This window comes from Melanerpes formicivorus, unplaced genomic scaffold (assembly GCF_026170545.1).
Source record: "Melanerpes formicivorus ecotype bairdi unplaced genomic scaffold, bMelFor1.0.p_v2 SCAF_70, whole genome shotgun sequence".
Classification (NCBI taxonomy): Eukaryota; Metazoa; Chordata; class Aves; order Piciformes; family Picidae; genus Melanerpes; species Melanerpes formicivorus.
In genome coordinates, this window is record NW_027142422.1 from 1,278,267 (window position 1) to 1,291,944 (window position 13,678).

The 13,678-nt window shown below is 47.0% G+C and overlaps 1 protein-coding gene across 6 annotated transcripts in view; it reads left to right on the forward strand.

Annotated features, from left to right (window-relative positions):
- Window positions 1-13,678, forward strand: part of GPM6B (glycoprotein M6B) — a 107,843-nt gene that overhangs the window by 81,728 nt on the left and 12,437 nt on the right. For 3 of the 6 annotated variants that reach the window (XM_068163113.1, XM_068163114.1, XM_068163111.1), the window contains exon 2: window positions 11,324-11,510. In XM_068163113.1, the coding sequence (XP_068019214.1) occupies window positions 11,324-11,510 (187 nt within the window). Of the gene's footprint in view, window positions 1-588; window positions 709-3,384; window positions 3,472-11,323; window positions 11,511-13,678 lie in introns of those variants that run through there. The other 3 variants (XM_068163109.1, XM_068163108.1, XM_068163110.1) reach the window with 2 other exon arrangements.

Here is a 13,678-nt window from a genome sequence, read left to right on the forward strand (position 1 = left end):
AGTGAGCAGTCAGGTCTGTGGGGTCTCCTTGCTCTCAGCTTCATCTGTCCTCTGAAAACATGAGAAGGGTAATGGCTGTCCTGCACTGTAAACCTGAAAGAAGCCTATTCTAACACACTTGATTTAGAGTTTTGAATGTGATCAGAGCCTGTGTGAAATAAAGCCCAAACTCACCTTTTCTTTCCTGCCCATGACTGACAGTAACTGTTTGCTTTGACAGATTTAGGGTCTTAAAAAACCAACAGGTAATGTGGTTGTCTGTTACTTTGTCTTCTTCTTTTGCTTCTGGAGTAGAGCTCTTTTCCATGGACAAAGAGAAACAAATGTGAGAGTGGGTGGGGGGAAGGAATAGAGAGTCCTTCTTTATGTGTTTAATTAAAACCCTAGGAAGAGTTTTAGCTGTTCAACCTTTCTTAACACCTGTGTGAGCATTTCCCTGTCCATTGTGCCTCTCACCCCTTCTCTTGGTTGCTCCAGTTCTGAAACTACAGCTGTTTTTCTGGGCTCTTATTTTTAAAGTTAAATGACTAAAAGTACTGAACTAAAACTTGCTGGTGACACTGACTTTTTACCACCTAAAATTGGCAGTGATCACCAGACCAGAAATGGAAATTGGCAGGTACCACTGGATGTACAGGAGTTCAAGGCCACACCGGTACCATCATGTGCCAGCAGTGAGAGGCAATGTTAGTCCTTTGGGGATTCAAGGTAAATAAAGGGCTGGGAAATGGAGAGTTCAGAAATGGTAGTAGCATAAATCTAATGCTTTGCACTAGTCCTAACAGTTTGAGAGAAATGTTCTGCTATTTTCCATGCTGTGTTTGTTAAGGTTGTAAGGGGTCCAGTCCTCTCCTATGAGTAGCTGACATAACTTTACATGTTGTTGTTAATGTTTGAAAGACAATACTGTGTGAGGAGGGACACCTCCCTTTCGACTGCACTGCCCAGCTGCTTCAAAACTCTTTACAGATGAGATTGGGTGGTTTGGGTTTTGTATGCAGATGAATCTATCAAACTGATCAGCCACAAATGCAGTAATTGACACTAAAGCAGTGACAGCACACCTAACTTACAGGTCCCCTACAAGATGCTTCCTAGACAGTGTTCTGTGCTTTTGTTTGCATTTTTCTCTTGCTAGAGGAAGTAAGTGTCTATGTCAGAGCCTAAGGAGGATTTCAGATGAGCCTTTAAAAAGGGTTTGATGACTCCATATACCTGTTCTTTCAATATCTGACTTGAGACTTCAGAAGCATCCTAATTTGTTTTCCCAAAGCTTTAAGGGTTTGTGGGGAATTTAGTTTTGAAGCATCTCAGAGAGATACCGGAAACCGAGCACATGATTGAGTGCATTGGAAAATTCCAGCCTGACTGAGGGTTAACACAGTGAAGGATAGAAATGCTCAGAGAGAGCATTTGCAGCTAGCTCTATCCTGCAATCCTTTTCTCCTTATGGAGCTGATTGACTGAAGCCTCCTTGACAGCTTGTTTGCTGGAGATGCCTACCTCCACATCAGAGACTCCAACAGCAACTGGGGGGAAATATTCACCACAGCTTGCTGCCTAATCCTTCCCTTTCCCAGCATGTTTTCACACACACTTATTCTTTAGGATTCAAATGTTTATGTATTTCAGAATGTTGGCTTTTTGTGTGTGTGTTTGGATTGTTTGGGGTTTGTTGGGGTTTTTTTGCAAATCATGATCTCCATCTTCAGTGTCAGTGTGAACTTTGGCCACGTTGTATGATGAATTACTGAGGTGATAGACTTGGGGCTGCCAGGAGACGTTCCCAAACTTCTAATCAGTGCATCTGGGATATTTTATACATGGAAGAAATGCTTCCAGGAGGAGTGATAGATTATGAACACAGCCTTCCTAAACTGTGGAAGACATGGAGGCAGCAGGCCAGGTGCCTGGTTATCAGTTCTGTGCCCCTTCAGCTGGCCCTGGTGATGAAGCGTGTCTGTATGCGCTGGCACAGATGAGCCAGGATGCAAAGGAAATGCACGGCCTTCTGTTGCAGCAGCTGGGAGTCTGGCACCTGAAATGGTGCTAGAAACTCCTGTTTAAGCAACTGAACCCTATTCAGGCTGTCTTGGGAATCATCCTGAAATAAGATGCAGGTAAACATGATGCCTGTTGTGGAGGACTTGAAGATGAAAGGGTTCTTGATTGTGGGGGTAAAAAAAAAACCCTGCCAACAAAGCCCAGAAATGCCAGTTCAAGGGAAGGTACTTTACATGGCTGCACTTAAAGAACTTAAGAGACTTAGCAGCAGTGAAGCTCCTCTGAGATGGTCTTGAGTGAGACCTATCTGCCAGTGATGGATCAGCCACAGTGAAAATGCTGGGGTTTGCTCCTTTCCCTTAGATTGGAGGGGAAATGTCACTTCAGTCACAACACAAGTCACAGCTGTAACATGCCTCCCTTCAGTACCAGCACACAGCTCCCTGCTGCTGGGTGGCACGGGCTACCAGGCTGAAATAAACTCTGTTTCTTTGACAAGCCACATTAATATTTGGGTGCTTTTGTAGTATAGGCATTTCTACTTTGCCTCCTCTGTCAGTATCTGAACAGACATCACTAGGAGACTACCTCTGTGGCAGTCACTGTGGCATCCACTACTTCTTCCAGGGTCTCCATGTATGACAGTGATCTCTGCATTTTAAGCTTGTGTCTAATACATGAAGAACAAGGGGAGACTCAGTGTAGAATATTCACTGCAGTGCTGTAGCCAAAACACCTGCAAGCTTAATGAGCCTTTCATAATGGCTAAAGCATTTTTTCCCCAGGAAATAAAGCACCATCTTTTTCTTTAGTAAGAGGGACTTAGCAATGGTTGTTTAGCAGGAGCTTAGCTGTAGGCACTCTTCCAGACTGGGTGGGTGTCATTTGCTTTGTGGAACAGGCTGGGTTTTGTTTTGGGCTTTTTTTGCTCTTAACTTACTTCCCCAGATGCTCTGTCAGTGCAGAAGTCCATGTGAATATGGAGCATGGCACTGAAACAGCCTGCTGCTTTCCTGAAGCAAGCTTCCATTCTGAAAATGATGTGGGGAGACTCAACTGGGAAAATACCTGCAGGAAAGCTGTTGAGATTTCAGCAGTTGTGGCTCAGGTTTCACACCGCTGCTCTGGTTGCATAGCTGAGTAAGCTCATAGTTGGGTAATGTCTGGGAAGATATTGGCATCCTTAGTGGTCTCTGAAACAGAGAATTTACCTTCTGAATCTTAGATCTGCCAGGCTGAAGTCCCTGCACACTGGCTTTGGCCCTCAGCTCTAGGGGGAGAGAGGTTGTGTTTCTGTTTGCCTCTTTGTAGCTAGGGAGGAGTCAACTGGGAAAGCTGTTGGTAGCTGAGGCTGAAATCCAGTGTGGCAAAAGTCTTGCTGTCTTGAATACTGAAGGCTGATGGAGAGTAAGGTGAATTACAGCTGCCAGAAAGGTGGAGCTAAGAGTCTGAACTCCAGTCTTCGAGGTAAGATACTGAGCTTTGATTAAAGTCAGCCTTAAAAGTTATGTCAGCCAGGTACAGTTGGGTCTGGAGGATGGCTGAATCAAAGAAACCCAGATGTCTTTGCAGAAGGTTTCACAGAGCTACTGAAGCAGCTCATGGGAACAGGTCTAGGTGCCTGTGAAATGCTTAGGTATTTTTGTACTTCCCTCAGTGAGCTTATCTAGACCTTCAAGCACTTGAGTCTCCTTGGCAGTCTGCCTGTTGCTTCATCTGTTTTATCTCTTTGGGTTGAGTTTGTCCAAAATACGGTCACCTAAGCTGGCACCTACTGAAGCAGCAGTTCTTGCATGGTGACCTGCTGAGTTTTTCTCCAAGAAGGTAAAAATTAGGTGAAGCAAGAGGAGGGAGGTCAGGATGGGGACAGAAAAGAGGACTGTTTTCAGGCACACTGAGCAGTGAATCGTGCATATGTCAGCTCAGCGTTATAGCCACAGTTTGGGCCAGCAGCTGCCCTTGCTGGTGCAATGTGTTTGAACTTTGAGCTCTGCATGTCAATGAGCCCTTCCACATGCTCAGGCTGTGCAAAAGTCCCAAGGGTTATTTTTGGATAATAAAGCACTAGATCTAGAGTCTCCAGGAGGAATAATGCCAAAGCTTGTATCAGTACTGCTTGTGTCAGTACTGCTTCAGCTATCTTTTATGTGAGAAGCCTCCTTCTTCTGCAGCAGCAGCAGCATGCAGCTAACAATATCCATTCTCAGGGATCCCCACACAAACCTGTTTGAAGTGAGACCTTTTCCAAAGTATAAATTAGGTATTTTTCTTCCCCTGTGGTGTGCACTGTTTCACAGGCCAAAAGCAAAACAGCACAGACATGAATTAAAATGAATGAAGTTCTGAGCTTTGTTCAAGAGCAATAGGGCTGGAGAAGGGCCAGTCTTTTGTCCTGCTGTCTCATGGGGCAGTAGTGTTCTTCCCATGCAGGTCTGACTCCTTGCTCTCACAAAGCAAAGGCCTGGGATGGGTGGCTGCAGTAGGCATGGGTGCAGTGAGTGGGTGCAGTAGGCATGGGTGCAGTGAGTGGGTGCAGTAGGCAGGGGTGCAGTGAGTGGGTGCAGTAGGCATGGGTTTCAGAGATTGCACTGTCTGAAAAGGAGGCCTTAGAACACCTGGGAGCTTAATGAGCTCTGCAAAGCCCCAGAGAGATATAGATGGGGAGTGGGTAGGGTTCAAGAAATTTTAAGAAGATAAATTAGCTAAGGCCTGGAAAGGACCCCTTAGGTCATCTGTCCTCATGTTAAACAGGTTCAGCTCCTGCAGCAGGAGGACAATTCTGTATTTTTCTTTAAGAAGTGCTGTTTTGGGCCTGAGATTTGAAGAAGAAAAGGGGATTATGTCTGCTGCCATCTGTTCTTAGAGCCTTTCTCTGTGTCATTTAACAGCATCCAGAAGAGACAAATCTTGCTTGTAGAGTACAGCCTTTCCTCTGCTTTGAACACTGTGTTTCCTTTAGTGAGAGGAAAGAAATCTGCCTTTTGCTGGGGGTGAACATTCATAACACCTGCAAGGGGTTCTTTTTTTTTGCTAATCATGTTAGAAAAAGAATGCAATGGATTTCAAACCTTTGCTTACTGTATGTTTTTCTGGAGTGTTAGAAGCAGCTCATTATTGTTACTCATAGAGGTGCTTGGTGGTGTGTAGGTTTCAAAGGCGGTCTGCTAATGGTACTTCCAGTCAGTGAGGTGCTGGGAGTTCCCTTGTTTCTTTCTGTTAGTTCCAGCACAGGAGACACAAGCAAGGACTTTTAGTTCTCTGATCCACAAGAATATGGAAGCATCTAATGTGGCTTAAAACTGGTCACAGAAAACCAGCATCTTCTCAGAAGTGGGGAACCACTTGTATGAGAGCTCTGAAACGAAGTATCTCCTGTTTGTATCCAAAACACCTGGAGAAGTTGCATTTAATGCTGCCAGCCCTCAGAAGGGACCTGCATGTTCTTCTTTTAAATAGTGGAGATTTGGATGAGACTTGCAGGGTGGGTCAGACTATCCCAGATCTCACTGTGCTTCACTGAAGGAAGCATCTTGTGCTAGCCACTATAAAAAAGGAGTGGTGATCTCGATGGATTGCAGGTCTCATCCCTTGAGGCAGCCCTGATGTCTGTGGTCTCCAAAGGTCATGTCATCTCCATTGGAGATACTGTGTTGGCTAGGAGGGAGTACTTATTGATTAACAACTGTGGAAGAGAGGGGGGTGCAAACACAGGGTAAGATTATTGATCTAGCTAGGCCTTTACCCCTGCATTAAGCTTGCTGTCTCTCATGAAGAGTGTAAGCTGATTTCAGAACTTCTGATTTGGGCAGGACAAAGAGACAGAACTAGGAAAGGTTGAACTTGAGGAAGTCTTCAGTGGAAGAGCTTTGAGAGATTTGTTAGAGAAAAATAAAGGCTTTATCTTCATCACTTACTGAGACTGTTTGATGTACTTAGTCCAAAACTGTGGTGAGTGAGAGTTTATTGTGGTGAGCAGCAGGCTTTATGTTGTGTGTCATGTTTTGTAAATCAGCAACATGTAAGATGAACAAGAACAGGTAAGCACAGAGCTTCAGCAAAGGACTCCAGATGGTTTAACACACAGCCCTTTAGTGCCCCTATTAAAGTGTGGAGAGAAATTTATCACATGCTGTAAACTTGCCCTTGTTGGATTAAATTCTTATCTTATTATACTGTTGCCAGTGACCCTTGGATGCTGATGTAGGTGATAAAAGTGAGAAGTAAAGTTATCTCCCCAGCAGCTACTGGCTTATTCTCACACAGAGAAGGAGGTTTTGCTCCTGAAGTATTAGTGTATTCCCTCGTCCCTCGCTGTCAGTCATGCTGTAAGGTGTGAGAATGTAGCAAGCATGAAGCCATCCAGAATGGAGACTTAAACAAATGCAGAAAGTAGACTGGGCATCTGCTTTCACTGGCATACAGGTCATTCTCTGACAAAGATCCATGGTGGCTTAGGATTGCAGTGGTATTGAGTAGTCTTCAGCACTGGGGAAAGAGGGTGGATTTAAAGGACTGAGCTCTCTTCTTACATATACTTGTGACTTGGGATTAGTGCTGCCAAGTATGTGTACCAATAAGCCTGACTTACCTGCAGTGGCTGCATTTAAGATGTTACATAGTGCTTGCATTTAGGATCTTACCTGGTGCTTTTTCCTTCCTTGGGTCTCTTGCAGCCTTCTGTTTGTTAAAATAATTCCTCCACATGTGCTTCCTGAGCTGTGGTGCTGAAACCAGCAGAGCCTGTGGTTGTGTGGTGGAGCATGCCATGTAATTCCTACTGCCTATGAATTGCAGAGCAGGTATTTAATGTGGCAGGGTTCCTGAAAATGCACTGCTCAGTTACAGGAAGTGATGAGACAAACGGTGCCCATCGCTTGATCTGCCAGAACAGCAAGACAGGTTTATGGGAGGGGAAGTGAAACCTCTAAGGAAAAGAGAGTGGCAACTAACTCAGAAAATGGCCTCAGGAGCCTGGAGGTTTAGCTCCCTGAAGTGGAGAGCTTTGCAAATCTCCTTTCAGGTTTTCTTTGTTCCTTGTGGTTTTGCTCCGTAGTGACCTTGACTCGGGGATCAAAGGTTCCTCTCTGAGATACATTGAGGTGCTAGTTCCACCTAGGAGGAGTTTGGCACTTCAGAAGACAGGCTGGTTTTCTGTCCAGGAGGCATCAACACTCTTTCCTTATGCCACATTTTCCACATTTGGCTTTGTGGGGTAGCTTTGTGAACATCTTTTCAAGAGCTGATGTGTGAACCTCCTAGAGCACGCCCTGGGAATACTCAAGGCAGCTCCCTGATCTCTTTGCATTGTGTGTTGTCATTTCTGAAGCACAGATTCTGACATGCCACTCCATCTTGACCATGGTGGGATGAGTTGAGAGTCTGGGAACTCTCATTACTTATTTCCTTTAAGAGCTCTTTCTATTAGCTCTGCTTTGCCTTGCTTTTCTGAGCTTGAATCTCAGAGCCACACTTGAAGTACCAAAGAAGGTTTAGCCACACAATTGTTTAGCCACGGGAAGCTGAATGGCTGAGCCCCTGCATGTATGTGATAGTCTGTATGCTGCTGGGTAGGTTGTATAACTGTTCCTCATGCATTAAGCACCCAATTGCTCATTTGTGTACATATATAGGCTCATCCTTTACCAATTTCCTGTGACAGATAGTTTCCAGGAGATTAAAAGAATAGCTGGTTCCTGGTTTTTATCTTCTCTTTATTTTTGTCCTTTAGCAAGAATATTTTGTGTGTGTGTGTGTGTGTGTGTTTAATAGCATTCATTCCCTAGAGAATAATCTTAGTCCTTGTTTTAGCTGGCCTCCTTCTGAGAGTGTATTAAATCTGTAGCCAAGATCACAGGCAGCTCTGGGCAAATCATTGGGCTGTTATTAACCTGCCTCCATGGCAACTGCTGCTTGCCAGCCTGAGGACAAAAAATGTTTTTATTCTGCTGAGTTGCACAAAAGGTTCTAGTGATGCTTTGCACAAAATGGCCATTGAAAGGGGAAATGCAGTGATGTGTGTTTGTGCTGTACAGTTTCATATTTAAATGGTTTTACACAGTTGTGTAGGAACTGGATATCCAGCTGAAACGTTCAGCGTGCTGGCCACACACACAAAAAAGGGAAACTAGCAGGCAACTTGGTTTAGTCTTAGTAAATTATCAGCTTGAGTCCACAGGCCTTCAGCCTGCACTTGCCATCAGTATGTTAGCAAGTTATTCTGTGACCTTAAACTAGGCAAAGCACCATCTTGGCGTTTCAGTTGTACTGTGTGAAGACACTTGCTGACTTAGGTTTACTGAGAGAGATCCTAAAGGAGGCTTCCCGGAGTCCTTCCTTGTTTAGGAAGCTTGGTAAATATAGTAGAGTATGTGATGAGGTTCAGATTCGAGGCAGTTCTGAAAGCTGCTCTAGTTGGTACTGGTTTAGGCTTGCTTTAAAACAAGATTATGCAACAAGCTGTATTGCTCAGGCTAGGCACGGATTTGAGCCGCTCATAAAGAGTATTCACAGTGGGATCTGTGGGGGGCTCTGACAGCCCCAGCGCTGTGATGAGGCTGTGTCCTGCAGTTATTTACTCTCTAGCTGAAGGCTGTGCAGCTCTGCTGCCAATTTGGGTGCAGAATGACTATCTGTGGATGGATGCTGTCTCTTAGAAACATGCTGGCTTGGGACACTTCCTGCACTCGCAAGCTGGCAGTGTGTTGTTTCTCTTTGAACTGAAGTCTCTCCACTTCCTGCTTTAGTCTTGGTGCAAGGACAAGGAGTTTCTGCAGTTCCACACTTGGGCAGTTTTCTCAGCCTTGCTCAAAGTGGCATGGTTGCTTTAGACACCTCTTGGAGTGTGCCTTTTCTGTTGTCATCTGCACCGATAAAATGAAAGCCACCTAAGTACTGCAGTGCTTTTTCTGCTTGGGCTGGACAGAAAGAAAAAAGATTATGACCAGAAAGAGGCTCTGTGCAACTTCCATCTGCTGGGAGGGGAGGGCAGGCAAACTGTTGGGCTGATGGCTTGTGTGGATTACTGGCAGATACTGTCCTGTGTTTGAATGCAGGATCTGATGAACTATCCCAGGTGAATGTTCTGCCAGTGGCCTGGAAAGCCAGCTGTGGGGTACTGGGTACAGCACCTAGCTGGGAAGTGTTAATCATTGGTCCTGGGTCTACACCAGTGTTTGGTTTTGTCAAGCAGGCTGCTTCCACCTCCTGAGACCAGCAGCTTTTTCTTTTGGATCTTGTCAGTCCCTTGGCTTTGCTTCCAGAAAGTGTTTCCATGTCCTACCACTGGGATCCTTCTGTGAAGCACTCTTTGCACCAACACAATGAGGTGATCAACCTCGTCCACACAAAGCAGTGATCTAGTGTTTAGCCACCTTCTTCTTTAGGAGTGCAGCCCCAAAGGCCGTTCATACTGTGCTGTGCTGTAGCCAGGCATGTTGAGCGTTGCCCAGGGGCTCAGAGCATGGTTACTGTTAGATAATCCTTCACTGCTAACCCTGCACCAGGGGCAAACATTTCTTGGATTAACTCTTGGTGTTTGGGCCCGACCCTGGCACAGATGCTGCGGGGGCGAGCCAGCCTCATACGTACAACTGCCATTGCATCTGGTGTGTTGCTTGAGAGCTGCCTTCAGGAAGATTCCCCAGAGCAGAAGATTGCTCTGCAAGGGCTAGAGTCTGAAATCGACTCTGGACCTCTGTGATGAGAGCCAGAGATGGTTTCCTCTGATAGAGCACACATTTGGGTTTTGCTTGCCCCGTCACTGCTGAGCTGCAGTGTTTGTTCCTTCAGCGATATTTTTGTCATGAAGATAGTTCCTACTGAGCGGCCTCCAGCTGTGGCCTGGACTATAAATGCTTCCCAGGCTTGTTTCTCTACAATTAAGTCTTGTCTGCTGTTAGTGAAGTGGCATTTCATAAGTCATTTCGGTGGTGGTAGCTGCTTAAGCCTGACTAGGACACTGCTGGTGACTCTCTAAAAGAGGAGTTTCCACTTATGGAATGGGAAAGCTTTCAATTATCAGCTGCTCATTATTCCCCAGTGCCCTACGGAAGTGCCTGCTCTGCAACTCATTCATCAGTGGGAAAGAGAGTGGGATAAAAATAAACCGGCCTCATGTGGTGGATGGAGACTTGCTGATCTTTGTGAGGCATCTTTGGGGTGAGAAGATGTGACCTACTTGCCAGCTGTCTTCCTGCTTTCCAATGCTTTGTCCATGTAGCACCTTCCAGTAGGAGCAGCGGGGCTGCTCGCGCGACGTGCCACGCCGGGCGCTCCATTAAGCACTGTCTTAATGGCTTCTGTTTGGCGCAGTTGTATGAAATGCACATTAATGGAGACAGCTTAATGCCAGCACCCTGAAGTAATGAGTTGGTATGGATTGCCATTACCATTACAGTGCAGTTAAAAGCTGTGTTTCTTTCCCATTTGCATTTCCCAGCTCTGCAAGCAGATGGGTTTTCAGGCCGCCTGCTCGGGGAGGAACCTGGAAATTCAGCTGCAGCCTCCCTGTTGTGGTGCTTGTAGAACAGCACTTCTGAGAGGGTGTTTGGTTAGCTCAGGCTGCTGAAGTGGTACATTTCATTAAATCCAGGATTATGCTACTGCAGACTGTATTCAGGCACCACTGGGAATCCAGTGTATTCCTACAGAGCTGGAAATGTATTGTCTGCAGTGCAGCTTCATCTCGCTGCTCCCCATAAGAGTTAGTTCTGCCTGACCCCCGGTCAGTTTTTCTCCTGTTAAATACCTGTATCCCTGCAACCTCACACTGAGCTGTACGAAACAGAAGCTGGAGAGCCATAGGACACTGTTAAGGGAGTTAAGTTTTGCAGACCTAGATGTGTTCCTCTTACAATGAGAGTGCAGAGAGTCCTTCTTCATTGTCCGGACTGTTTGCTTCTCTGGCTTCCAGAGCAGTGCCAGCCTAGCGGTGCTCCTGCCTTTAGTAATGCTCAAACGTGGTGAGCTCTGTGTGAGCAGCTGAATTGCAGTGGATCACTTTAGACAAGTGGTGGCTGTTTGGGGTTTTTTTTTTCCCCCCTTTTTTCCATTTCACAGACTGTCTCATTGATCTCTTCATCCTGTAAAGACAGCAGCACTCAGCCCACTTTCTGGGCTTGGAGTCCATACCAACAGATCTGTGGGTCACTGCTTTAGAGGACGATGCTGTCTTGCACAGGCTATAGATTTTTGCTTAGCATGTCAATGCCTGGGCCTTTTAGTCCCTCTGGCTTTCACCAAGGGGAGGACAGAGGTTCTCCTCCTCGTGATTGGCTTGTTTTGCTCACTGCGCTTCTTTTACTTTCTCTCTTCTGCTTAGGTTGCTTTGAATGTTGCATTAAGTGCCTAGGAGGAGTGCCATACGCTTCGCTCGTGGCCACCATTCTCTGCTTCTCGGGGGTAGCCTTGTTTTGCGGCTGCGGCCACGTGGCGCTCACGGGAACTGTGTCTATCCTCGAGCAGCACTTCTCCACGACTGCCAGTGACCATGCTTTGCTGAGTGAAGTGTAAGTATGCCTCCCCTTTCCATTCCATCTTACTCCTCATAACATCTTCATGCTAAATGGAGAGCCATGGGTTCAAACCTCACTCTTCATCCCCGAGTGTTAGGTTGCTTGCTTGTCCAGCAGCACTCGGTGTTTTGGTGGTGGTCATGCACAAAGAACCAGGCTGTGGAGCCTGCTTAACTGTCTGGGACCAGTACTATTTGACACTTTCATCAGTGCCAAAGGCAGTGGGATTGAGTGCACCCTCAGCAGGTTTGCTGACAGCACCAAGCTGAGTAGTGCAGTTGGTTCACCTGAGGGACAGGGTGCCATCCATAGGGACCTTGACAACCTTGAGGAGTGAGCCCCTGTGAACCTTAGGAAGTTCAGCAAGGCCAAAGGCAAGGTTCTGCACCTCAGTCAGAGTAACCTCCAGTATCAATACAGACTAGATGATGAGGGATTCAGAGCAGCCCTGCAGAGAAGGGCTTGATGTTGCTAGTTGATGAAAAGCTGGATGTGAGCTGGCAATGTGTGCTTGCAGCCCAGAAGAGCAACCATATCCTGGGCAGCATCAAAAGCAGTGTGCCTGCAGGCCAAGGGAGCTGATTCTGCTCCTCTTCTCTGGTAAGAACTCACCTGGAGAACTCCATCCAGCACTGAGGCCCTGAGCACAGGAAGTACAGGACAGAAGGTCCTGAGTGCCACAAAAATAATCAAAGGGATGGAACACCTCTCCTGTGAAGAAAGGCTGACAGTGTTGGGGTTGCTGAGCCTGGAAAAAAAGGAGGCTCCAGGAAGACCTTATTGCAGCCTTTCAGTACTTAAAGGGGGCCTCTAAGAAAGATGGAGGAACACTTTTCACTAGGGCATGTAGTGACAAAACAAGGGGTAATGAAAGAGGGTTGGGTTTAGTGTTTGTTGGTGGCAGAATGCTTTGAAGGGATGACAGGAATAACAGGAAAGTGTTGTTCTGTCCATCCTCCCTCAGAGGAAGGTGGATTGGTGTTGTACAGGTGAGGAAAGACTGTAAAAGAGGGTAAATGTTTGTCTCTGCAACCATAGCCTTTGCATATAACTACTGGTGAAATATTCAGGGCTTTCATGTTCCAGAGGCTTCTCCAAGACACCAGGGGAGCCCTGGAGACCTGTGTCAGGGCCCATCCTCAGCATCCAGCCCCACTGGCATAAGCCTCTCATTCCCCCTGGCACTAAGGGGCACACAGGTCCCAGGCTATGGTCTGAACATATGGAGCCTTATGTGGCCCCTGCAGCTGGACTGCCAGGCTGTGAAAAGGCTCTGTCCAGCAGCAGCAGCCAGGAACTGTGCTGAAGCTGGGGTTCTTGGTGGCTGTGCCTGGTGTCAGGATGCTGTCTGGCTCGGTCTGGCTTCCTGCCTGCTGCTTCGCACGTGTCGGCACCGGCCACGGGCACAGCACATGGCTGAGCCCTGGAGGTGTCTCCATCCCAAGGCAGGTGGGATAGCATGAGGAAGGGCAGCTGCTGCAACCTGAGGTCTCTGGGAGGGGTCCCTGTGCAGGCCACACACCTGGGAAGAGGTGTTCCACGTGGCATGTGTGCTTGTGGGTGCTGCACACACAGAGGTGTGCTGGCAATGAGCAAGGCATGTGTGTTTTGCTTGCCTGCCCCTAAGCCCTGCTCTTTAGGACATTATTTGAAGTCTTTGGTATCATGGTTCAACTTGACACACTTACTTCTGCTTTTTTGCTTTTCCTTCATTGCTGACCCCCTTTATATGCTTGCAGACATAGACATAGTTTGCCTGCAGAACTGACCCCTTTCTATCCTCCAGGATCACTGGCATCAGTCCTGCAGCACTGCTCCAGGGCTTTCCCCCCTTGCAGGAGACCCTCTGTGCCCAGGTGTGCCATGTTCTCTTGAGACTGTACCCTGCTGGGAATTCCCATGCCAGTGCCACCCACCCTCACACCCTGGCTGTGTCTGGGCACTGTGTCCCCAGTGACCCACTGCATGAGCCGTGAGGACCCTGCAGCTAGCCACAAAACATAGCAAGAAGCTGTAAGCAGCTGTGCATCAGTGACTGAGTAGCAAACCACCCTGCCCTTGTGTGGGTCTTCACTGGAGCAGAGCAGACAGAATTGCAGAGGCAGCTGTAGCAGCATCAAGTTCTAAACTTTGGAGAGTTGTTGGCAAGGTTTCTTGTTAAG